The 24245-nt window shown below is 51.0% G+C and overlaps 1 protein-coding gene across 1 annotated transcript in view; it reads left to right on the forward strand.

Moving 5' to 3' along the window:
- LOC144929580 (LIM homeobox transcription factor 1-alpha-like) overlaps window positions 1–24245 on the forward strand; it is a 62271-nt gene that overhangs the window by 10969 nt on the left and 27057 nt on the right. Inside the window, 1 exon segment of the mRNA XM_078849550.1 lies at window positions 445–631. Within this exon segment, the coding sequence (XP_078705676.1) occupies window positions 445–631 (187 nt within the window).

Raw genomic sequence — 24245 nt, forward strand, 5'->3', positions numbered from 1 at the left:
GGGGGGCAGGGGAGAGGATTTTTAAAAATGTACTACCTGGAAATTAGAAACCAATCCTGTAGATGCCATATATTTTTGTGGGACAAACTTTTTTACTTATTTATAAGATTGTAAAAATATGTGCCCAATACAGTGTTCTCTCTCTCTCTCTCTCTCTCTCTCTCTGGGTGCACGTACGGCAATTGACACGAGTAACACATGGCTCTAAAACAGATTTAGCGCAAACATGAGGCCTAGGCCCTGCTTAAATCCAGCTTCGGCCCTTGAAGCCGGATTTAAGCAGCACCTAGGCCTTGTGCTGGGTCTCCTCCCCAGGGGTGAATTCCACCTTAGCAGCATTTGGAAACATTTCCTTAGCATTTGGAAACATTTCCTTAGCAGCATTTCCCATTTGGAAACCAGTCCTCCTTCGTGTGGCTCATTTGCCTTTTTCTCTGTTGCCAGGGACAGACTCCAAAATGCGGGAGGTTTGTGCCGGCTGTGACATGCCCATCTCCGACCGGTTCCTCCTGCGAGTCAATGAGCGCTCCTGGCACGAAGGCTGTGTGAAGTGTGCCGCCTGCCTGCAGCCGCTGTCGGGCACCTGTTACTGTCGCAACCGGCAGCTGTACTGCAAGCATGACTATGAGAAGTAAGTGCCTCTGGCTTTGAGTTTGGCTCCCCCCACGTCACAAGCTCTGGCTATTGTGTTTGAGGCTGCCATTAAGGGGGAAGCCAAGCAGAGAGAACAGGTGTGAGATGGATTCCTGGAGATGGGCTGTGAAGAAGAGATGACTGTAATGATATGCAGCAGGGGATAGGACGCGTAGGGTCAGGTTATGTATATTGCAGGAGTATCTAGAGGCCCATTGTACTGGGTGCTGCACAGACCCAAACAGCAGAACCCCTATTTTACCAAGTAATTGGAGATAATGAAATCGAACATATCAGCATTACGGCAGGTTCATTGCGTAAGCTGCAGTATGGAGCACTGCATCACTTTCTGCTTGCCCTTCAAACCACTGCAAAGCACTTTCCAACGCACTGAAGGTATTGGACTGTGAAGGGATGTCGACTTCTTCACCATGACTTTCACTGGGTCATGTATTTTTTTTTCACAAGGGAAGGAAGAATGGTTGGTGTAACTTATTGTTTGTAAGATTGGTGTTCATAAAATCAGGGTTCTGTTGTAGTGAGAGACCGTCCCTGCCCTAAATAGAATAGAGCTTGCAAAATTTTTCCAGTGGGACAGTTTTCCATTGGAAAATGCAAATTCAACACAGTCGAAACATCCACGGCAACATACAGGATCAACTTTGTCAAAATGTTTATAGAAAAACTATCAGAGCACTTCATTTTGATTTTATTGTTTCTAAAATAGAACGGCTGAAATGAGGCACTTTGATAAGGTCATTTTGATCTTTCCAAAACGTTTCCAAAATGGAAATTTTTCACAGTGAATTTTGAAATCTTGATGTTTTGTTCCAATTTAGGATTAAAGGAAATTTTAAAATGTCAGAATTTCCTGAGGAATGGAACTTCTGAGCTTCGACCAGCTCTAAGATAGACAAGATAGTAGGGGAACAGAGGCTGGTCGTGATTTGACCAGGATCATGGAGCTGGGACTAGAACCCAGGAGTCCCTGACTCACACTGATACAGCACCCTTCAAATCAGTGGGAATGCACCAGTGCAACTGAAGGCAGAATTTTGCCAGTGCAACTCTGCGGTAGGCCCGTTGCTGAGTTGCAAATGCAGAGAGAGAGAGATGCAACGGGGTACTAGAGAATACCATGCACAGTAAGTAGCTGGCTCTCCGTGGCTCTATGCCTGGTTCCAGATCGGAACAGAAGCATTTTGCATAGGCGTGATAGCATGAGATTCCAGAGCAACAGAGACCCAGGCCCTGCCTATCTGAGCAGAGACAGCTACTAACAAAGACCTGGAACATTCTGCCCCTAAGGGGAAAGTTAGATCTTCCAAAGAGCCGGGAGGGACAGGGATGCGTGCAGCTGTGCCATCCTGCGGGAGCTGAAGTGCATGGAGTTCCCTTAGTTTAAAAGGGAGGGAGCTGCCAGTGTGGAGACCAGGTTCTGGTTTGGAATTTGATCCCCAACTTTGTGGTGCAAAATGGCACCGTTCTATTGACATTCCAGGCAGGTTGCTAGATCTGTTTGTTTGCACCGGCTCCTGGTGAGCGCAATGGAGCTTGGAGAGGGCACTGAGCTGTGTTTCTCCTCTGCTTGGCTGATGGTAGTTGGTTTGTCTCCCCCCTATGGAGAGGGGGTAGAGCCACCTGGACTGTTACTTATAGACTCTGTTTTGAGTGGCTGACAAGGGCTCCAGGAGCACAGAATGGGGCTGCTCTGCTAGGCTGGTTATGGGTTATTTTTACATTTTGTAGATTAAAGTAGGTGCCAGAGTAGGAACCAGTTCGGGCAGGAGCTGTATTGTGTGTATCTGGAAGCAGAGATGGCGTTTCTGCCAAACGAAAGCGTGTTTGTGGTTGTCAGAAATGTGTAGTTAAAAATGTTACCAGTTCCCTCAAGGAAACACAGGTAGATGGTGAAGCAGCCTTCCCATCTGTCTGCGGGCTACTTCGCATGCTGTGTGTTGCAGTCCCAAATAGCCACTTCTACATGTTATATCCCCAAACAAATCTGGGATGAGAGAGCCTGTTTTTGGAATTGTATTTGTACATTTGTAATGGAGGCAGAAGCCCAAACCATGACAATAAGGGATTTGCACTTTGGCCCACCTGTGAACACCCGTATTTTTGCAGCTCCTTCCACAGCCTCCTTCCCCCAGAGCTCCTGCTCCCACCATCCAGCCCAGAGACACTAGGGGTAGAACCTGAGCTCCATTTAATAGAGCCGTTGAAAGATTTTTCTCTCCTAATATTAAATAAACCTGGAACCCGAAAAGAGGAAAATGGAGACACAAAAAGGGAATAAATTTGGCAATTGGCACCAAGAGGAATCCAGCTATTAGTTGGCTCAGAAATGTCTGTAGGCGAGCATTTACCGCCGATCCACCTTTGTCAGCAAGACCCAAGCTCTAGGGTTCTTGACAGCCTCTAGAGATACGTTTTTCCTGTATTTGTACAGTGCCTAGCGCAGTAGGGTTGTGATGTGTGACTAGAGCCCCCAGGCACTACCGTAATACACCTAATAAATAATGTACAGCCCCTAGCACAGTGGGGTCATGGTCTGTGGCTGGAGCACCTAGGCACTACCATAATACACCAAATAAACAATGTACAGCGCCTAGCACAGCACCTAGCACATGGTCCATGGCTGGAGCACCTAGGCCACAGGTGGGCAAACTACAACCTGCGGGCCACACCTGGCCCATGGGACCATCCTGCCTGGCCCCTGAGCTCCTGGCCCGGGAGGCTAGCCCCCGGCCCCTTCCCCACTGTCCCCGCTCCCCAGCAGCCACACTGCTGCGTGGCGCAATGCCCTGGGCGGGGGCGCTGCAGAGCCCGGCCTGACCCAGTGCTCTGTGCTGCGTGGCGCGGCTGCCTGTCGTGGTGCAGCTGCGCTGCCAGTCACAGGTGGTCCTGGCAGCGCGGTAAGGGGGCAGGGAGCAGGGCGGGGGGGGTTGGATAGAGGGCGGGGAGTTCGGGGGGTGGTCAGGGGCATGAATAGGGGTCAGGGCGGTCAGAGGGCGGGGAACAGGGGGGTTGAATGGGGGCAGGGGTCCCAGGGCGGCAGTCAAGAAGGAGAGGAGGGGTTGGATGGGGTGGCGGTGGGTGGTCAGGGGACAGGGAGCGGGGGGTGGGGTGGGGGGGGCAGGGATCCCAGGGGGGCAGTCAGGAAGGAGGGGGGGTTGAATGAGGTGGTGGGGGGCAGTTAGGGGTGAGGGGTCTGGGGGCGGTCAGGGAGAGGGGGTGGTTGGATGGGGCAGTGGGGGGCAGTTAGGGGTGGGGGATCCAGGGGCAGTCAGGGGACCGAGAACAGGGGAGGTGGATGGGACAGGAGTCCCTGGGGGGCCATCAGGGAACGGGGGGGTTGGATGGGGCAGGAGTCCCGGGGGGGCCATTAGGGGGCGAGAAGCAGGGGGGCCGGATGGGGGGCTGGGCCATGCCTGGCTGTTTGGGGAGGCACAGCCTCTCCTAACCAGCCCCCCATACAATTTCAGAAACCCGATGCGGCCCTCAGGCCAAAAAGTTTGCCCGCCCCTGACCTAGGCACTACCGTAATACACCTACTAAACAATGTACAGCACCTAGCACAGTGGGGTCGTGGTCCGTGGCTGGGGCTACTAGAAGCTACCGCTGTATAAATGAATGCTACCAATACTGAATGGCAAAGCTCTTCTTCCTTGTCTTTTAAAAACAGTAACTCAATAATTCATTGGTTTCAGAGTAACAGCCGTGTTAGTCTGTATTCGCAAAAAGAAAAGGAGGACTTGCGGCACCTTAGAGACTAACCAATTTATTTGAGCATAAGCTTTCGTGAGCTAGCTGTAGCTCACGAAAGCTTATGCTCAAATAAATTGGTTAGTCTCTAAGGTGCCGCAAGTACTCCTTTTCTTTCAATAATTCATTGACGCCATCCAGAGGCTTCTGATGACTTTCCTAACCAAGAAGAAAGATAGTGTTGTGGTGTAAGCACAAGACTAGGAGTCAGGACTCTGGGTCCTATTCTCAGCTCTGCCACTGACTTACTGTGTGACCCCCACCTGGTGCCTCAGTTTACCCATTTGTAAAATGGAAAGGAGGATCCTGATGTCTTGCCTAGCTTCATTCAGATGGACCGAATTCCTCTGTAGCAGGGAGGGTTGGAGAGCAAGGTGGCACCTGCTCTCTCTTCCCCCAGGGAGACCCCTGGATCCCTGGCGGTATCTGTTGTGATGGTTTCAGGCTGAGCTCCAGATTATTAGCAATTTGTGCATTTAAATTTCTTGCAGTCTGGAGGAACTTGGGGCTGGCCAGGCTGAGGTGTCGGGAGCTGGCTGGAAAGGAGTTAGGGGGGTGAGCTGTGGGGGCACAGGGTGGGGTTATTCCTGAATTGCCAGCCAAGAGCAGCACAGAGGTATGAAGGGGATGCAGGGGACTCTGCTCCTTTCCCTTAAACACACTGGTCCAGCTGGGACACAGCCATCTGTAGCCACGTCCGCACTGCAAAAAGACAAGCCCTGAGTTTTTGGGCCCTGTGGACATGGGTGGGGCCCCCACCTTCCTCAAACTAGGGCTGCTCCAGGGGCTGCCAGCCCTGCATGACACGAACAGTGCACTGAGCTCCTGCACAGGGAGTGCCCCCCCATACATACCAACCCCACCCCAGAATTCCCCTCTCTCCCCATCCCCACATGGGCCCCCAAATGGCTCTTCAACCCCACATATACCCCAACAACCCTCCACCAGCCCTCACCTATCCTGATGACCTCCCCACACACACACACATCCCAGCGGCCCTGACATACATCCCAGTCACTGCAGCCCCCAACGTCTCATCCCCCGATCCCAACATCCCCCACTTGCTCCCAATCCCTCACCCCGCAGCCCTCCAACACTCCCCACTCATCCCATAACCCCCCTACAACTCACCCCCGCCCATCACTTAGTTCTGGGACATTCCTGGCCACTCTCCAGCACGCCCGTCCCACTTCCCGGTTCAGCGCACCTCTCCTGTCCCAGCCTAGGGCAGCTCCCCCAGACCCTGGCTGCCCAGCACAGCGCACTCCCATTGCCTGCCCCTGCAGTTGCATGGCTCCACGCCCCTCAGGTTTGGCCAGACTGCCATCTATCCTGATGGGGGCAGGGGAGGCAGCCGGCCCGAATCTGAGTGAGTGGCTGTTGCAACCTGTTGCATGGGGTTGCAGTGCTGCTCAGTTGGCTCTTTCCCCTAGTGGTCAGGGGCCCCCCTGAGACGGGGTCCCTGTGAAAGTGCACTAAGGGCACATGGGTTAATCTGGGCCTACAAAGAGGGGTGCTGTTGCATTACTTTAGCAATCTCCATGTTAAATCCCAGAGGAGACGAGGCACAGGTAGTTCTAACCCTGATGCTGCTAGTCAAGGCCAGTCCATTACCCACCATGACCTGGCAGCCACCATGCATGCAACTTGCAAAATGTATTATTCTTTTGGGGAAGTGGGGGTGGGGCGGGGTGAAAGACCATTGGCTCTGTTAGGTCTTGGCTCTGGCTCTGGAAGGAGGGTACTTTGGGGAGCTGGTGCATGGGGAGCTGATGTTCCCAGTCCTGCTGCCCCTACCTCCCTTTCCTTCAACACGTCTGGAACAGCGATAAGCTGGAAGAACCTGATGGGAGGAGAGGGGCTGCTCATCCCTAACGGGGCTTTGAATGATTAACCAAAGCTGCAGCCTTATGACTCCTCATGCTGGCCAAGTGGCAAAGCTCCATGGAGCGGGTCAGGGGAGATCCTGCAGGAGGTTATCTCCCTGTGAGGAGCACTTTGATCACGGCTATAAGCATTGCAGCTGCTTTGGGCGGACACTTGGCTCTCCCCTGCCTTGCAGCGTGGGGGATGATTCAGAGCTTACATAGGTTCCTTATTTCCTGAGGCCAGAGTTGAAATAACCATGGTGACATTCGGCCAAACTTTAAGAACCCAATCAGTTACCAAAATGACTTTGAACTCTCCCTCTGCCCCTTTCCTCGGCCACATTGTCAAGACTTGGGGTATCTGTGTGAGCCACAGCTTCTCCTTTGGAATTAGCCTGGACATACCAGCTGAATAGGGCATCTGTGACGTCAACTGGGGATGTCATGAACCTTGCAGCTCGGCCTGGAATTTGTGACATCGGGTAGTGTCACCATGGCAGCTCATGATGTCACAAAGACCGGGCTACAACACCACGGAATGAATCAGCAGGAGAAACAGGGCAAATGCAAGGTGAACCAGTGGGGTTTGGTGGCTAGAGCAGGGACAGGGTTGGGAGTCAGGACTCCTGGGTTCTCTTCCTGGCTCTGGGAGTGGAGTGGGTGCTAGTGGTTAGGTTAGAGGGTGGGCTGGGAGTCAGGACTCCTGGGTTTCTCTTTCCAAACATAGGCCTCCTGTGTGGCTTTGTGCAAATCACATCCAGTCTCTGTGACTGGTTTCCTGGCTGTGCTCTGGGGATAAGAACGGTCACCTCCTGCACAAGGGCAGGGTGTGCTTAGTCTTGCGCCATTTGCGATCCACAGCTGGGGGGAGCATGTGCTGTTGTGAAAGATGAGAGCGTCTATCTCCGCACAGATAGGTCTCTGGCAGCCGGCATTGCTGGGAAAAGAAATACAGAGACGGCACATGAGGGTTTGGGGAGGCTGCTGGGAAGGAGACATGGTGCTTTGTAAAGTTTCCTGGAGTTTGGCAGCCGCCTTTAAAGATTTTTCTTAACAGTCCAATCTTATCTCCTCCGCGCTTCAGAAGAGAGAACACAGCCGCCTCCCTGCCGGTGACGCAGACGCTTGGCAGCAAGCAGGGACAGTAATAAAAATACCAGGGCTTGCCCACTTCCCAGGGTTGGTTAGTCATCAGACACGAGCCAGAAACTGCTGCAGCTGGCCATTCCTCAATGTAAGGGGACACTGTTAACATCAGCTTCTCACAGTTTGTGCCACCCATTCTCCATCACCTCCTCTGGCTGGCTGCTGTTGCTTTATTTCACAGCGCCCACAGCTCTGCCAGATACATCACAGGCTGGTCCCTGCTCAAAAACACTTACAGTCTGTGGCCCTGAACTTGCACTGGAAGCCAGGGAGGGACTTCAGAGATGTTTAGGCCTCATGTTGCCCTTATGCACTGGGGTGATATTCACCCGGAGGCCAAGATAGGCTCATAGAGCCATCGCCTGGACACGGAGGGTGACTTTCCAAAGGGCTGAGCTCCTTGCAAGTTGCTGAGCTCAGTTATTGTGTTTCATGCTTTTGAAACCAGGTTACAGGGGCCCTGTGTAAGTGAAGAAAAACGATGTTTGCTTAAACCACATTAGCTCAGGGCTTACCTGCACACGCATGTTATGCATTTTTAACTGTAATGTACAGTTACACTGGAACAACCCGCTCACCCAGTGTGGAGGGAGTGCTTTATACTGGTGTAAGTTATTCTTATACCAGAAAGGAAGTAACTGATACAGGTGTGAGGTACCTTTATCACTGCATTCACACTTGGGGTAGTACCGGTCTAACTCTCTAGGTCAAAATCACACCCCTAGCTGACATAATTACACCAGTACAGACACTGTGTGTGGATCTGGACCTAGGCTACACCAGGACCAGCACTTTAAAGGTGTTAAGACACTCTTTACAGAGCCTGAGTTAGGTGCCTAAATACGGGGTGTTTTCAAATGCATGTTTGGGCAACAGAGTCATAGATGCCTTTGAAAATCCCATCTGTAAATCATTATTTAGGAACTGAAATAAGCCTCTAAGGGTAAAATTTTCAAAAGCACCCAAGTTCCTTTTTAAGAGATTTGGGCACTTCGGAGCATTGGCTTTCAAGGAAACTGACTTTTTTGACAATGGGACTTGGGTGCTTTTGAAAAATTCACCCTTAGAGGCTTATTTTGGTGCCTAAATAATGGTTCATGCATGGGATTTTCAAAGGAGTCTATGGGAGTTTGGTGCCCCAAGTCACTTCTGAAAATGAGACTCAGGCTCCTTAGTCACTAAGTTTCAGAGGAGCAGCCGTGTGAGTCTGTATCCGAAAACAGAACAGGAGGACTTGTGGCACCTTAGAGACTAACCAATTTATTTGAGCATAAGCTTTCGTGAGCTACAGCTCACTTCATCCGAATAAATACATTTGTTAGTCTCTAAGGCCACAAGTCCTCCTGTTCTTTTAGTCACTAAGTGGTTTTGAAATCCTTCGGCACTCTTGAAGGTTTTACCCTAACACACTTAGGCTCACAGGCTGCTATTTTCAAAGGAGTCTAACTTCCAACCCTCATTTTTTAAAATCCTGTCCTCCCGTGTTTGTATTCTTAGCCTTCTTACATGTACGCACACGCACAAACCCAACCCTAGTGTTTTGGTCAGGGACTGATCTGGTTTGCAGAATCCAACGTCACCATGGGCAGCAGTTTAGACCATGGCTGTAGCGTGTTGACCCAAAGGGGAGACCCGTCTGGCACATATCCCTCCTTATGTGAACTGCGCAATAAGAGGAAAATGCTTTAATGGAAAGATAAGCCAACAGCTGCAGCTGAACGTGGGGGAAGGAACGGGCTGTTGATCTAGAGATGAAATGTTAAGCCCGAAGATGGATGTTGCTCTCCGGTCCCTATCATATAAAACCACAATCTGAAGGCTTTTGTAAAACTCTCTCTTCCCCTTTTGCTTGGGGCCCCGCCAGCTATCCCAGCGCTTCGTTTGGGCACCTGCCCTGTAAATCCCACTCTGTGCAGCTCGTGTAAATGGTATCAAACAGCAACAGTTCGGGGGGAGGAAAATACTCTCCACTGATGATAAAGTGGCTGCAACGGCCCGGTCCCGGGCGCCTTGTTTACTTTGAAGTTTGTTTTGTGGGATGACAGGCGATGCGGGGGCTGCTGGGGAGCTGTCAGGAGGGATGTGAACCGCAGCCTCGCTCTGGCAGGCATCCTTCTCTCCTCCGCGCTCTCCCGCTGCCCATGTGGAGATGATTTGCTTGTCCTCTTCAGAGATACCGGCTGAACTCGGCTCGAACCTGCCTTGCCAGGCACTCCATCGCCGGGCTGCTCTCACGTGACCGGTGCAACTGAGCACAGAGACAGAACCCCTGAAATGCCACCTCGGCCCCTGGTCTTGACTCTGGCCTCTGGGCCCAGAGAAGTCTATTTGGAGTTTCTCTGATGTCGACTCTGAAGGCAGAGAGCCAGGGACAGCTGACCAGCCAGCACGTCCCAGCGGGTGCCTTTGCCCAAGTCCCCTCTTGGTGCCTAGATTCCTCCCTTTGCATTTTCTCAGAGTTGCAGAGTATCACGTGACTGGCCTGGTGCAGTTCTTGGGGCTGGGGACACCCGCCTCTGTGGCGTCCAGGGCCGAGCCCCAGCCAGAGGCAGGACACTGGGCTTGATGGGCCAGTGGGCTCTTCAAGGAGGGCAGTGAATCCTTCATGTTGTCACTTTACAAACCTCCTGAAGATCACCATAGAGTTCCCCTCATTTCCTAGGGGTCTGTGTAGGCAGAGCTGGGGCTGGGATTGCAGGGGGACTGTGGGTCGGGATTGGGGGGCATTGGCAGAGCTGGGGTGGGGAGCTCAGCTTCCTTTGCCTTTCCTCATTATGCATTCTTTGGGCCTGCACCTCCCCTCCCTGGGGAGATACCAGGCCTTTGTTCGGTCCTGCACAGGGACACTTTGTGCTGGGCTGGCCCAGCATCTGTAAAGGGGGCGGGTGGGAACAACCCGACACAAGCAGGGATCTTTCTAAGCTCGGGATGAAAGGGAGCAACAAACATGTATTCTTCTTGTTGAAGCCTGGCTGAAAAATATGGAGAATCCCCATGAGCCTTGGGGAGAGGTGGGCCTGGGGCGCTGCAGGTGCAGCAATAATCGCACCCAAATGCCTGGCGTTCATCATCTGCAGTGTGTACCGCTTGGTTCAGTGGCTTTCAGCACCCCTGGACGGGAACTTCTCATACTCCAGGACGGTGCTGTGAGGTGGAGAGACTAGGCAGGGGGAGGAGGGACCCTTGATATAAAACACTCTGGGACGCTGCGGTAATGACCCACATTGCATTTGTGCTGCAGCCATTTGGGTCCAGGCTGTACGATTGTGCAATATTTTTAATCCAGGGGAACCAGGAGGCCCAGATGCCAGCTGGGGAAAAGGGAACTGGAGGCTGTGATGTGTGTGAACAGGGAATGAAAGTGCAGGTGAGCCGATCCCCATTCGTCAGGCAGGCTAATCGGGTCACTGGCATCTTCAGTCTCCTGCACTTGGGAGGGTGCTGGCAGGCAGGGGCCTGGGAGCCATTGTGCGTCCAGGGCTGCATAGGCGAGGGGTGAGCCAGCAGCACACGCCCTTCCAACCACTCCTCCCTGCAGAACAGGCTCCGAGCAACACAATGACCCTCTCCGCTCGGCTCTAGGTGACTGATCTGGGTTCACACGCCTTGGCAGCCACTCCATGAGGGCAAGTTAATGTTTAAAGACCATGTGGGAAGGCTTGGTTTGAAGGTTTAAAGACCATGTGCTCCCCTTGGAGCAGAAGAGAGAAGATCGCCAGGGTAGGAGAAGCCATTGGCTCTGGGGTTGGGAGGATGAGGATTCGGCAATTAACCTGCTAAAGGAAACCAAAGATTGTTTTAATAACAGATTATTATTATTTGTCACAATATCCCATGACCAAGGTCTGGGCCCTGTCACGCCAGGCACTGCAGACACACAAAGTGAGAGACAGTCCCTCTAAAGAACAAAGGCACAGCAAAAGAAAGTAACTTGCCCAAGGTCAGCACAGGGAGTCTGTGGCAGAGTCAGGAATAGAACCCAGGTCTCCTGATTCCTACCCCTGTGCCCTACCCAGGGGGCTGTAGGCTTAGGGTCAGAGTCTCTATTGCCGCCTGTGTCATTGTTTAGGCCAGTGCACAGGGATGTAAAATGCCACCGGGTTCGGACCCAGCGTGCCCTGGTGGGAAATGACGGCACAAAGGGCCGCACAATGGTGAAGCAGGCAGACAGGTAGCACGGTGGAGCGTGGCCTGGCATGTAAAGCATTGAGTGGCATAAAAGCCAGCGAAGAGAGATGAGAGGCTCTTTATTCGCATGCAGCGAGGAGACGGGCACAGCTCCAAGACCGACACGTCAAGATAAGTTTGTGACATAAGCATTAAAAACAATCCTCGTTTGATACAATAAGCATCCTCTGCCTCAAGAAGAGCAGGGCTGGGAGAGCCGGGGAGGCTGCAGCCTGCGGGGCTCTGAGAACTGGCGGAGGGTGGAGCCCAGAGCTGGGAGAGCGGAGGGGGCTGCAGGTCAGGATTGAGGGGGGACATGGTGAGGGAAGTAATATCTTTCACTGGACCAGTGTCTGTTGGTGAGAGACACAGGCATTCAAGTTTAGACAGAGCTTTGGCTCGGGTCTTCTTTGGATTGAAGGGGACTGTCAGGGGACAGGGGATAGCAAGAGGTCTGCAGGTTGGGACTCTGGGGCATCAGCAGACCCGGAGGTGGGGTTGGGAGCTGAGGGCTGCAGATCAGGACTGAGGAGCATCAGCAGAGCTGTGTGTCGGGGGGGGGGGGCGGAAGGGGCGTAGCTGCAGGCCAGGATTGAGTTGGTTCACCCACAACGTGCTTCCTGTTGCTTACCCAGCCTTGCTTCGTGAATAGGGTCGCTGATGCTCACACGCCTGTCCCAAGCTGTGGCTGCTCATATGGTTATTGATGATTTATTACTCCCGGCACAGACACAGCAGGAGGCCTGGTCCCTGCCCTTTGGAGCTGAGTCCCCACCCTGCCACCCTGGCAGCCTTCGCAGCCAAGAGTTGGTTCTTGTTCTGCAGCACAGGAGGGTCCCTTCTCCGCACCCCTTTGGGGCTGGAAGGAGGGAATAAGAAGTGACTGTGTGCTGAGGAGCAAGCAGACAAATGACATAATGAGCAGCCTGGATGAGGCAGTGATGAATGGAGCCCCATCCCCTGCCTCTCGAAGCCCCTGCGGGTGCTGCACCAAACACAAAGGGAGAGCCAGGTGGCTGGGGAAGCAGGGAGAAGATAAGGAAGTGCCCTGCACCTCCTGACCCCTGCCAGTTAAATCTGAGTGGCAGCTGGTTTGGGAGAAGGTGTGGGAGCGATCTCTATCTGCCATGATAGTAATAATTTATATCTACTGAGCACCTGGCACCTGAGGCTTGAAAAGAAGTCGCCAAACTCTAAGTCTTATCCCCCTTTCCCCCCACATGCCAGGGTTGCTGTCTCCATTTAACAGACAGGGAAACTGTACCACCAAGAGAAGTGACTTTGATCACGCAGCAAGTCAGTGGCAATGGCCAGAAGAGAATCCAGGCAGGAATCCTGGCTCCCCCTCCTCTAACCCACTAGACCCCACTTCCCTTCCAGAACCAGGACTAGATCTTCGGAGTCCTGGCTCCCAGGCCCAATGTGAAAACACAGGATGGCACTATGTGCTTATGATCCTGTGTTCATATTTTACATCCGTCTTTGCCTTTGCTGTTAATAAGAGCTGAGTTCCTCTTGGCAAGTGAGCATTCCCCCATTCAGGTTTCTGTCCATAGTAGAGACCCAAACTCTGACTGGATTGTCCCCTTGTCCCAAGCATTTTGCTTTCCCCAGAGATGTGAGGGTGAGGAAGACGGGCCCTATCTCCTGCTGAGAGTGAAGTATGCGCTATGATTAATGATGTTAATTACACAAAGCTATTCCTCGCCCCATTCACACTGTTCCCTGCACTGGTGGATTCACAGAGCCCAGGAAATTAAACAGTAACTTCATAATCGCTGCAAAATGAAAGAAATATGCAGATGTGCCTTGAACGTGATTAAGAAACACGCCACCATACGCTGTCCATTCCCAATTGCTGTTGGATTGTTTTCTTCTAACAGAGGGATAGGAGGGAGCATTCTTGTCATGGCAAATTATCTTTCTAGTTTAATTAAATGTAATTGATAGCTGTCTCCCTCTTTTGGGCTGTTTTTTCCTACCCCACTTTGTGTCCTCTTGGTCTGAGATTTTCTGGATAATGTTGTCGTCCATTCAGTGCTGATGGCCTTTTCTGTCTGTCCATCTGCTTGTCTCCTGTGTCAGATCACAGAAAAGTCTCTGCAAATGGCCCCAGCCTTCCAGTTACTTTGTTGGGATTGCGCTGTGGGGACTGGGGCCAGATGGACAAAGAGGAATCCAAGAGAAACCAGTGTTGCCAACTTTCACAATATTATTTGGCATCCTCCTTAAAGCTCCGACCCCATGGAGTCCTGTGATGAAGGGAGAATCCCTGGGAAACCAGGACCCAATCCTTTGGGTTTCCTATGTGCTTCAGCAATGCTGGCCTCTGGCAAGTCCTGAGGAGTGGAGCCGGGGTGGGTAATTATAATGAGATGCTACAGGTGAAGTCAGTCCCAGCAGAGGAGGGGTTCTACCACCGTACATGCCAGACACAAGCTGTTGGCCCACTCAGGTAGGGGCATTTTCCATAGCCAGCTGGCATTCTCTGTGGGTGAAATTCAACCCTGTGCAGAGGGACCAGGACAAGACCTAGGCCCTGCTTTGACTCCTCCCTACCCCTCTTAGGCCTTCCTGAGGCCTAGGTCTCAGGGCTGAAGCAGCGCCTAGGCCTCATGCGGAGGCTCCAATGGGGGTGACTTTCGCCCTGTTTGAAGATCTCACTGTGTCCTCTCTCTGTGTCTCTCAGACAGCACTGGGTCCCTGATGACTGGAGTAGCTCTGCTTGTCTGAGTGCCTGTAAACTTTCATCTACTCCCAGGGCAATTTATTGGAACAATGTACCAAGGGTCATGGTGGATTCTCCATCCCTGGCAATTTTTAAATCAAGCTTGGATGTTTTTCTAAAATATCCTGTCTAGGAATAAATGGGGGAACTTCTCTGGCCTGTGTTATCCAGGAGATCAGATGAGATCCTCACAATGGTGCCTTCTGGCCTTTGAATCTATGAATCTGCACCCTGGCTGGCTCAGTTCAGTTCAGCTATCTCCACCCGCCCACATATTCTGTATTTCCCTTAGAAAACGCAAACGGGTGAATGCTTTCAGTTCAGTCACCAGTCAGCATCTTTGTAGGCAGATAGACGTTAAGGCCAGAAAGGGATCAGGCTGGTTGTTCTCTGACCTCCTGCATAGCACAGAACTGCACCCAATAATTTCTGCAGTGAGCCTGTAACTCCTGTTTCAGCTACAGCAGATCGGTTAGAAAGACATCTACGCCTGACTTAGAGACTTCCACTGATGGAGAATCCACCCCATGGTAAGGAGCTCTTCATTGTGAGGAGGTGATTTAACTAGCTTATAAAGAGGGAGTGAGAAAGACTGGGATGACTATAACCTTTGGCCTTCTTGACCCATACAAGTGATACCCCTTTAACCAGAATGGCATCGTTAAAATGGCACAGCCCCCCTGTAATAGGGTGGCCGGCCCCTTCAAAGGCCCAGAGCCAGCCAGCCCTGTTCTCTGATCAGATGCAGGTGAGAAGGGGACAAGTGTTCCTTATAAAAGAACGGCAGAATACTGGGTTGTAGAGAAGAGCTTCCAGAAGGGACAGGTTCCTGCAGGAGTCCCTGGAGGAGGGGGATTCCTGGTGGGAGAAACACCCAGCTGGAAGTTTTGTTTTCCTTTTGCAAGTTTGTTGGTTGTTCGGACCATAAATGGAGCCTGGAGACAAGGGCTAAAGATTAACTTTGGGTGTGGCTGGTAATTCCAAAGGTCCCTGTCCCCCCACAGTGTGGATGCGGTTATACCAGTGTAGCTAATGCCATTTGGAAGGGGAATAGGCTATAGCAGTGCAAGGCACCTTTGTACCAGTTTAACTTCATCCACACAAAGGGTTGTATTGGAATAAATCTTTTGATTACAAAAAAAAGCGCGCCTTTGACATAATTTCACGGGTACAAGCACTGTATACAGAGCAGGCCTCAGAGAGGAGAAAAATAAGAGGGATGTGAAAAGGGCATCCAGATTAATGAAGAGGAGCAAGGCAGTAGCTCAGGAACTTCTATTCATCTTGCCTCTGAGAACACGAAGAAAGGGACAATCAATGAAGCAGAAAGGCGTCAGAGTTCAAACTGGTAAAAGGAAATGCTTTTCCAAATAATCCATGATTAGCCAGGGGAACTCGCTACCACAAGATGTCAGTGTGGCTAAGTGCTCTGCAGGGTCCCTAGAAGGCTCCAAGGGCTTGTCTACACAGAGAGATTAATGGGCATAGCTCTTCTAGAATAAGAATGTCCACACGGGGAGCTATTCTAGAATAGTTATATTGCTTTACATTCACATTCTGCCTTATTTCAGATTAACTTTCCCCCATGTAGACAAGCCCTAATTTGGATAACAAGAATATCCACAGTTAAAATAGTGAGGATTAGAAAACAAGCAGGCATTCTGGAATGGCTAGATCCCTGCCTGCCTCAGCACACAAGCCCCGACCTCTGACTACCAGGGGTTGGGAGGGAACTTGCCCGAGTGCAGGTTATCCCATTGCTGCCTCCTGCAGGATTTCTTGCTCCTTCCTCTGGCGCAGCTGGGGCTGCCCCTGTTAGAGATGGGATACCAGGCCAGACAGGCCCCTTGTTTGACCCAGACGATAAATCCTGTGTTCCAAATTGGTGGAGACCCCTTTACAGCTGCAAGAGGGATCTAGTTATTTAAGGCCTGATCCAAAGCCCAGTGACTGCAGTGGGCTTCGGATCAGGCCCCACAGTCCTGTGAGCAGGTTGGTTTGAGAGCTTTTCTGCAGATGGACGGGAGGGGTTGTCCAGACCAGTAGGACTCTCTGCTTCCACACGCTCAGCACAGATGGCATAGTCCCTTCAGGGACTCTCCCCTGCAGTTCAAAAGGAGTAAGAAATGCTCCGCCCAGATGGACGAGGCCTCCGTTCCCTGTGGAGAGAGGCTCCGGGTGGACCTGGCAGCTGCGTGTTTGGGAGCCGCCCCAGTCCAGCAGGGAAGTAGCCTAGTGGCTCTTGGGGCTACTGAGACTGCATCCTGCTGATGGACTCTTTGTGTCCCACTCCCGCAGGGCTCGGATTCTGACTGCAAGCTCCAAACAGCCAGTTCCAGGGCTGGCGCAGGAGGAGTGGCCAGGGAGATGTTCCACCACCGGGGGTGTTTCACCCAGCTCCATGGGGCTTTATGTCAGTGTCCCCAGGACAGCGTTTCATGGCCTTTTGGCGTGAGCTGCAGGGGGAAGAATTTCCCTTTATACACAGGTTTGCCCAGCTTGAAAAGCCCCAGTGATAGCATTTCCTTACAAGAGCTGGGTTTCAGGTTTTATACAAGCCTCATCCTGCCAACCTGGCTTGCGGTGAGAGCTCAGCAGGATCGGGGCAGAGCCCGTCCTGGGCACCACGCTGAGACCTAGCTCTCTCTCACACACACACACGGTCTCCGTTATAGCCCATGCCCTCCCTGGCCCATCCTTTCCTTGCTCGTCAGCTGAGTCCATCGCAGAGAGGCTGAGCTCTTTGGCGCAGAGGCCTGTCTCTTGGGCCTTTTCTGAGCACAGCCCCGTGCACTCAGAGATGCTGTGAAATAATAATAATGTTCAATGAGAGCAGCAATGCCGGGTGCTGAGTCACCTCCCTTTGCAGAGACTGCAGGGGCCCCTCCTGCATCGTAGATAATCAGATGAGGAACGGTAGTTCAAACCCCAGTGCTGCTCTGAAGCAGAATCTCTCACGGGCACCACCCTCTCGGGCAGTTCTTTCCTTGCAGGGCTCTGCTTTTCAGGCTGTGTTTTTGCTATTTGGTGTGAAGGCTAACGTGGAGGCTGCTTAGCAACAGTGGGGGCTTCAGACTTGGCAGAGGCATGAGCCCCTGTGCCGTGGAATGGCACGCTATCGGGATGATTGTAGTGCAGCATAATCAATCCAAACAGGAGCCCGAGACAGAATCTGTGCACAGACAGTCACGCTGTGGGTCCTGGCCCCTGCAGAAGACCAGCTGAAGCCCTGAAGCATGGGAGCTGACCATAGTTAGTTATTGTCTGCTGAGGGCAATGCAAAGCTTCCTGTTCTCCTCACGGCCCATAAGGGAAGGGGATGAACAGGGGAATTCATCGATTCCAAGGCCAGAAGAGGCCACTATGAGCATCAAGAGCGAGAGCTCTTCCCCACCTCCACCCCACCCCAGCACACACAGGCCACAGAATTTCTCCAGAAGCTGGTTTAAAGCATATATTTGAAAAAGAAATCTGACTCCGCTTCCCTGCATTGCCGGTTCGGACTGTGAGCTCACTGGGGCTGTGGATACGGTGTGTGTGAACAGCACTAGAGGGTCAGGAGCTCGGGGAGGGCTGCTAGGTGTCATATTGCTATCTCAACCCTTCCCCAAGAACCACAAGCTGCTTGCCAGCTCTGTTGCGCGAGGCTCCTGGCCAGGCCGAATGGAGGGCAATGGGAGTCTGTCGCAGGGCATCAGTGTCGTCCCATTGCCAGAGGCTGACTCTCTCAATCAGACACGTATCAGCAACCACCAGAGGGCACCAGTGAGGGCAAAGGTGCTGGAGAAACAAAGGTCTGAGGTGCCTGAAATGTGCCTGGCAGAGTGTAAGTGCCCAGGTGCTTGGAGAATGATGCAGCCGAAGGCGCTATAGAAATTCCATGGTGCAGGCAGCCGGGAGCTGCTCCAAACGGGGTGAAATCCGCACACGCATCCTGACTTACAAAGAGTTATTCTGGCTAACAGTGCATCCGCCAGTGCCTTGTTTGTAATGAAAGAGGTGCAGGGGCTCAAGTAGTTTCTTTACTTTCATAACTGATGCGGCAAGCCCAGCAATGCCGGGGCTATGAACTGCCAAGCCCAGTGGTGCTGGGGTTCAGCCCTGGCAAGCCCTGGCACAAATTAAGCACTGGCTTCCTCCTTTTGAGAAACCAGATTCCTCTGTGACATGTAAAACCCATGGCTGCAGCTGAATTCACCAAGGGGAGGCTACGGCAGTCCCTGCTGTTCTCTGTTGCACCATGTCCTGCTCTATTAGCCTCGGTGAATAGAAAAGGACGCATTAGAAGATAGGTTTCAGAGTAGCAGCCGTGTTAGTCTGTATTCACAAAAAGAAAAGGAGGACTTGTGGCACCTTAGAGACTAACCAATTTATTAGAGCATGAGCTTTCGTGAGCTACAGCTCACTTCATCCGATGCATTCAGTGGAAAATACAGTGGGGAGATTTATATACACAGAGAACATGAAACAATGGGTGTTACCATACACACTGTAAGGAGAGTGATCACTTAAGATGAGCTATTACCAGCAGGAGAGTGGGGTGCAGGGGGAGGAAACTTTTGTAGTGATAATCAAGGTGAGCCATCTGCAGCAGTTGACAAGAACGTCTGAGGAACAGTGGGGGTGGGGGGAATAAACATGGGGAAATAGTTTTACTTTGTGTAATGACCCATCCACTCCCAGTCTCTATTCAAGCCTAAGTTAATTGTATCCAGTTTGCAAATTAATTCCAATTCAGCAGTCTCTCCTTGAAGTCTGTTTCTGAAGTTTTTTTGTTGAAGAATTGCAACTTTTAGGTCTGTAATCGAGTGACCAGAGAGATTGAAGTGTTCTCCAGCTGGTTTTTGAATGTTCTAATTCTTGACATCTGATTTGTTTCCATTTATTCTTTTACGTAGAGACTGTCCAGTTTGACCGATGTACATGGCAGAGGGGCATTGCTGGCACATGATGGCATATGTCACATTGGTGGATGTGCAGGTGAACGAGCCTCTGATAGTGTGGCCGATGTGATTAGGCCCTATGATGGTGTCCCCTGAATAGATATGTGGACACAGTTGGCAACAGGCTTTGTTGCAAGGATAGGTTCCTGGGTTAGCGGTTCTGCTGTGTGGTGTGTGGTTGCTGGTATTTGCTTCAGGTTGGGGGGGCTGTCTGTAAGCGAGGACTGGCCTGTCTCCCAAAATTTGTGAGAGCGATGGGTCGTCCTTCAGGATAGGTTGTATGATGCGTTGGAGAGGTTTTAGTTGAGGGCTGAAGGTGATGGCTAGTGCCGTTCTGTTATTTTCTTTGTTGGACCTGTCCTGTAGTAGGTGACTTCTGGGTACTCTTCTGGCTCTGTCAATCTGTTTCTTCACTTCAGCAGGTGGGTATTGTAGTTGTAAGAATGCTTGATAGAGATCTTGTAGGTGTTTGCCTCTGTCTGAGGGGTTGGAGCAAATGCGGTTGTATCGTAGAGCTTGGCTGTAGACAATGGATCGTGTGGTGTGGTCTGAGTGAAAGCTGGAGGCATGTAGGTAGGAATAGTGGTTGGTAGGTTTCCGGTATAGGGTGGTATTTATGTGACCATCGCTTATTAGCACCGTAGTGTCCAGGAAGTGGATCTCTTGTGTGGACTGGTCCAGGCTGAGGTTGATGGTGGGATGGAAATTGTTGAAATCATGGTGGAATTGCAACAAAGCCCGTTGCCAGCTGGGTCCACATATCTATTCAGGGGACACCATCATAGGGCCTAATCACATGCATCCGATGAAGTGAGCTGTAGCTCACAAAAGCTCATGCTCAAATAAATGTGTTAGTCTCTAAGGTGCCACAAGTCCTCCTTTTCTTTTTTCATTAGAAGATAGTTAGCAGATTGTGGCGGGTTTGCATTAACCTTTCACCTCAGAAAAGCAAATCCTGTCTTAGTTTATAAGTGACTTTGGTGAGTCTTGGACCAGTGTCCTTTTGTGCCTGTCTCCGAATCACAGTTCTGCACGTGGATTGGGATTCAGGGCACTGGCAGAGCAGTTGGGGGGAGCCCAGGGCTGGGACAGCCGGGGGCTGCAAGTCAGGACTGAGTGACATCAGCAGATCAGTGCGTGTGCAGAGCCCATGGCTGGGAGAACAGGAGGCTGGAGGTGAGGATTGAGGGGCATCAGCGCAGCTGGAGGGGGAGCCCAGGGCTGGCATAGCAGCAGGACTGTAGGTCAGGACTGGGGGATACTGGCAGCGGTGGGGAGCCCAGGGCTGGGATAGCAGGAGGGCTGGAGGTTGGGACTGCGTGGCAGAGCTTGAGGGAAGCAGGTTTATAAAGGTTGAGATGCTACAATTGTTGCATTATAACTCTGGAAATCTTTCTGTTCATAAACTTGGTTGTAATTACAAAAAACAAAATTACAAAAAATGAAACAAAACAAAAAGACGTGGAAGTGTAAAGCTTGAAACACATGGGGCCTTCTTCATCAAGTATTTTCCTCATTTAGAAACCGGTCTCAAGTCTCCAACACTGTTAAGAAATACGAGCAATTAATTCAGTATTTTAAAACAAAACCGGCTTCCCTGTGTATTTGTGAGAGGGGAGGTGGATAATAATCAATATTCCCCGTGCTGAAGTGCCCTGGGACATGGGTCTCTTTGCCTTCTCAGTGCTCCTTGCTGTCTAGGAAACAGCCTGTCCCTTGTTTCCCACGTGGGTTTTGCTCCAGGAGTAGAATCCGTGGCTCCCTTTTGGGAACACACATTATGATTAAATTAGAAGAGGAAGAAAATGAAAACGGGGAATGTAACACATAAGGAAAGTCTGCTGGGTCTAATGCCAGCCTCCCTGCTGGATCACTGGAGCTTGCTCGGCCGGGTTGCTTCAGAAATGCATTACACTCCCTTGCCTATTTTTATCTTTTGCTCCATTCTCCTTCCCTGGTACCTTATTCCCTGTGTTTATTACCCTTCAAAGATGAGAGCTCCCAGCTTGGTTTCCCTGTTTCATCTTCATTTCCTGGATTTAATTTTTCCTATGGGGCTTAATGCTTATTCATATCATCAGAAGCCAAACAGCTGATAGCAGTTCATGGCTCCAGTAATCCCTAAAGGTGTGAGTGCAGCCAGATCACTGAGAATTATGCCATAAGGCCTGAAATAATGGTCCCATGCCAGCATGGTGAGGATCAGCCAGAGCAGTTAAGTCTCCCAGGTAGCAGTGAGAGGCAGTCTCTGCCCTGCAGAGGTTACAATCTAAACAGACAAAGATGAAATTATTATCGGAGGACCAGAGAGATTAAGGGCCTCATCCTACAAATTGGACCCCTGGCCCCCCACAGAATAACCTGCAGGGTCATGGATTAAGTAACTTGCCAGAGGTCGCACAGGGAACCTCTAAAAGAGCCAGAAATGGAAAGCAGGTCTCCTGAGTCAAAGCCCTGTTCCTCAACCCTTCAGCCTGCCTCTCTGTGGCCTCCCGGCCTCGCTCCTCTCGCACATGTTTTGAGAACAGCCAGTTCAGGTTTGGCTGAGGCGGAAGCAAGAGGCTGCATCCCTCCTGCCTGAGCAGTCTCTGTTCAGAGTTGCAGGGGGCGTTTTCTCAAGCACAGATTCCTAGCTGCATACATCCAGCCTCAACATGCCTGTTTCCGCTGGTCACTGAGGCTCCTCCTCTCTCAGCCTGGCCTCTCCCCTGCGGCCTGTCAGATCCGAGTCCTGCACGGCGAAGCATCAGTCTGGAGGAGCCACTGTTGCCAACCCTAGCCATTTGAAAAGGATGAGTCAGCCCCCCACATTGCGATTAAAAAAACGATAAGTTAGGGGTTCTTTGGATTTGCCGTGTGGTTTCTCAGCCATGAGGCAGCTCATTCTCCAGCTTTTCTCCATAATGGAGGGGGCCAGAGACTGATTGATTTTTAAGAAAATGGAAGCTGAGATTGTCGCCTAATCACCTGAGTCCAGGAGCTGGGACTTTAAGAAAACCATTGTGAGACAGTTGGCAGCACTGAACAAGTTTTCCTGTTACTCACCAGTTGCAAACCACAGCCCACTTTCCTGGGTGGCTGCTGAGTAGCTGAGCATGGCAGCAGCTCCCACTGGATCCTAAACATCTTGGGAAATCAGACCCCCAATCCCTTCTCCCTAGGGTGACCAGACAGCAAACGTGAAAAACCAGGACAGGGGGTGGGGGGTAATGGGAGCCTAAAAAGAAAAAGACCCAAAAATCGGGAATGTCCCTATAAAATCAGGACATCTGGTCACCTGCTTCTCCCCAAGGTTCACAGTCACCTTTCTTCTTGCTGTCCAGCCCCTCAACTTGTGGCACCGCACCAGAGACTGGACCTCCAGAGCTCAAAGCCCCAGCGGTGACAGAGTCAGCCACAGCTCCCTAGCTAGGGCTGTAACAGACTCTTGTCCTGTGTAGACGGTGCACAGAGGGGGACCTGTAGCACACACGCATCAGGGGTTACACTTGACTCTACCGGCTCCATATAGCACCCACCTGATGTCAGTTCTCCTGTGCACTTCTTTCTCCTCTCCTCTCTGGCTTTTATCCCGCTCTCTCTCTTTGCTGGGCTTCCCGAATGTTTGGGCCTCCACAACCTCTGGGTTGTTAACATGCTTTGGTGGTGGCAGAACAAGGTCCCTTCCTTCTAGCTGATGCACAAATTGCATTATAAACCAGATCCATAAAGCGCTTCCAGCTTTCACTCCCCCCTTGTAATGTAATTAACCCTAAGTGTGGTTAATGAAAGTTTCCCCTGCCTAGCTCGGTGGCAGCGTCCTGTATCTTTGGCTATTATACAACTTTCCCTTTATCAGGGTGTTTCAGATACAGCTGGGAGAACATCCCAGTCACCCAGGGCCAATCCCAATGGCTCCATCTAAAATTCTTTCCCCAATTTCCTCCATAATGTCCCCTCCACGCACACTTTTAGCATGACCGCTTTCTTCCCTAGCCTGCACAGAGTGCACTCCTGCTTCTGTGTGCACCAGCCTGTTGCTTTTAGGGAGTATCTCCCTTTCTCCAGAATCCCATGTCACACTCCGGGATAGACATGCTACACTCAATATTTTGTTGCTCCAAAGTGCACAGTTCTTCATCTTCCACGATTTCTGTGCTAGAGGGAGACTTAAGCTTTGTGCCGTAAAGCATTCCCTTAGCTCATAAGCCCATCAATAAATCCAGGTTCTATGTCTGGGAATTGTTTCCCCACCAATAAAGCATGCTTTAAAGAATCCGAAAAGTTAAATAAAAGTCTCATTAGGTCACATCGAGTCCCTAGCCAGAGCAAAGAAGCACTCACCTAGGGAGAGGGTGGACTCTCCCTCACTTGCAGTCTTTAATTCAAGACTGGACTATCTTTTTAAAATAGATGCTCTCGCTCAGGGGTTCTTAACCAGGGGTACATGTATCCCTTGGGGTATTCAGAGGTCTTCCAGGGATACATCAACTCATCTAGATATTTGGCTAGTTTTACAACAGGCTACATAAAAGCACTAACAAACTAGAATTTCATACAGACAATGACTTGTTTATACTGCTTTATGTACCATACACTGAAATGTAAGTACAATATTTATATTCCAGTTGATTTATTTTATAATTATATGGTAAAAATGAGAAAGGCTGCAATTTTTCAGTAATAGTGGGCTGTGACACTTTTGGATTTTTATATCTGATTTTGTGAGCAAGTAGTTTTTAAGTGAGGTGAAACTCGGGGGAAGACAAGACAAATCAGGCTCCTGAAAGGGGCACAGTAGTCTGGAAAGGTTAAGAGCCACTGCTTTAGCTCATACAAGAGTGATGGGCTTGATGCAGAAATTATTAGGTGATGTTCTTTGGCCTGTGCGATGCAGGAGATGAGCATAACGGTCCCTTCTGGCCTTACTGTGAATTTCCTTCCATGCCTATGTGTAATGAATAGAGTTAATGTCTGGAAAGCCACTTCAGGCAGGTGTTTTCATTGGGACCT

Source organism: Lepidochelys kempii, chromosome 20, assembly GCF_965140285.1.
Source record: "Lepidochelys kempii isolate rLepKem1 chromosome 20, rLepKem1.hap1, whole genome shotgun sequence".
Classification (NCBI taxonomy): domain Eukaryota; kingdom Metazoa; phylum Chordata; order Testudines; family Cheloniidae; genus Lepidochelys; species Lepidochelys kempii.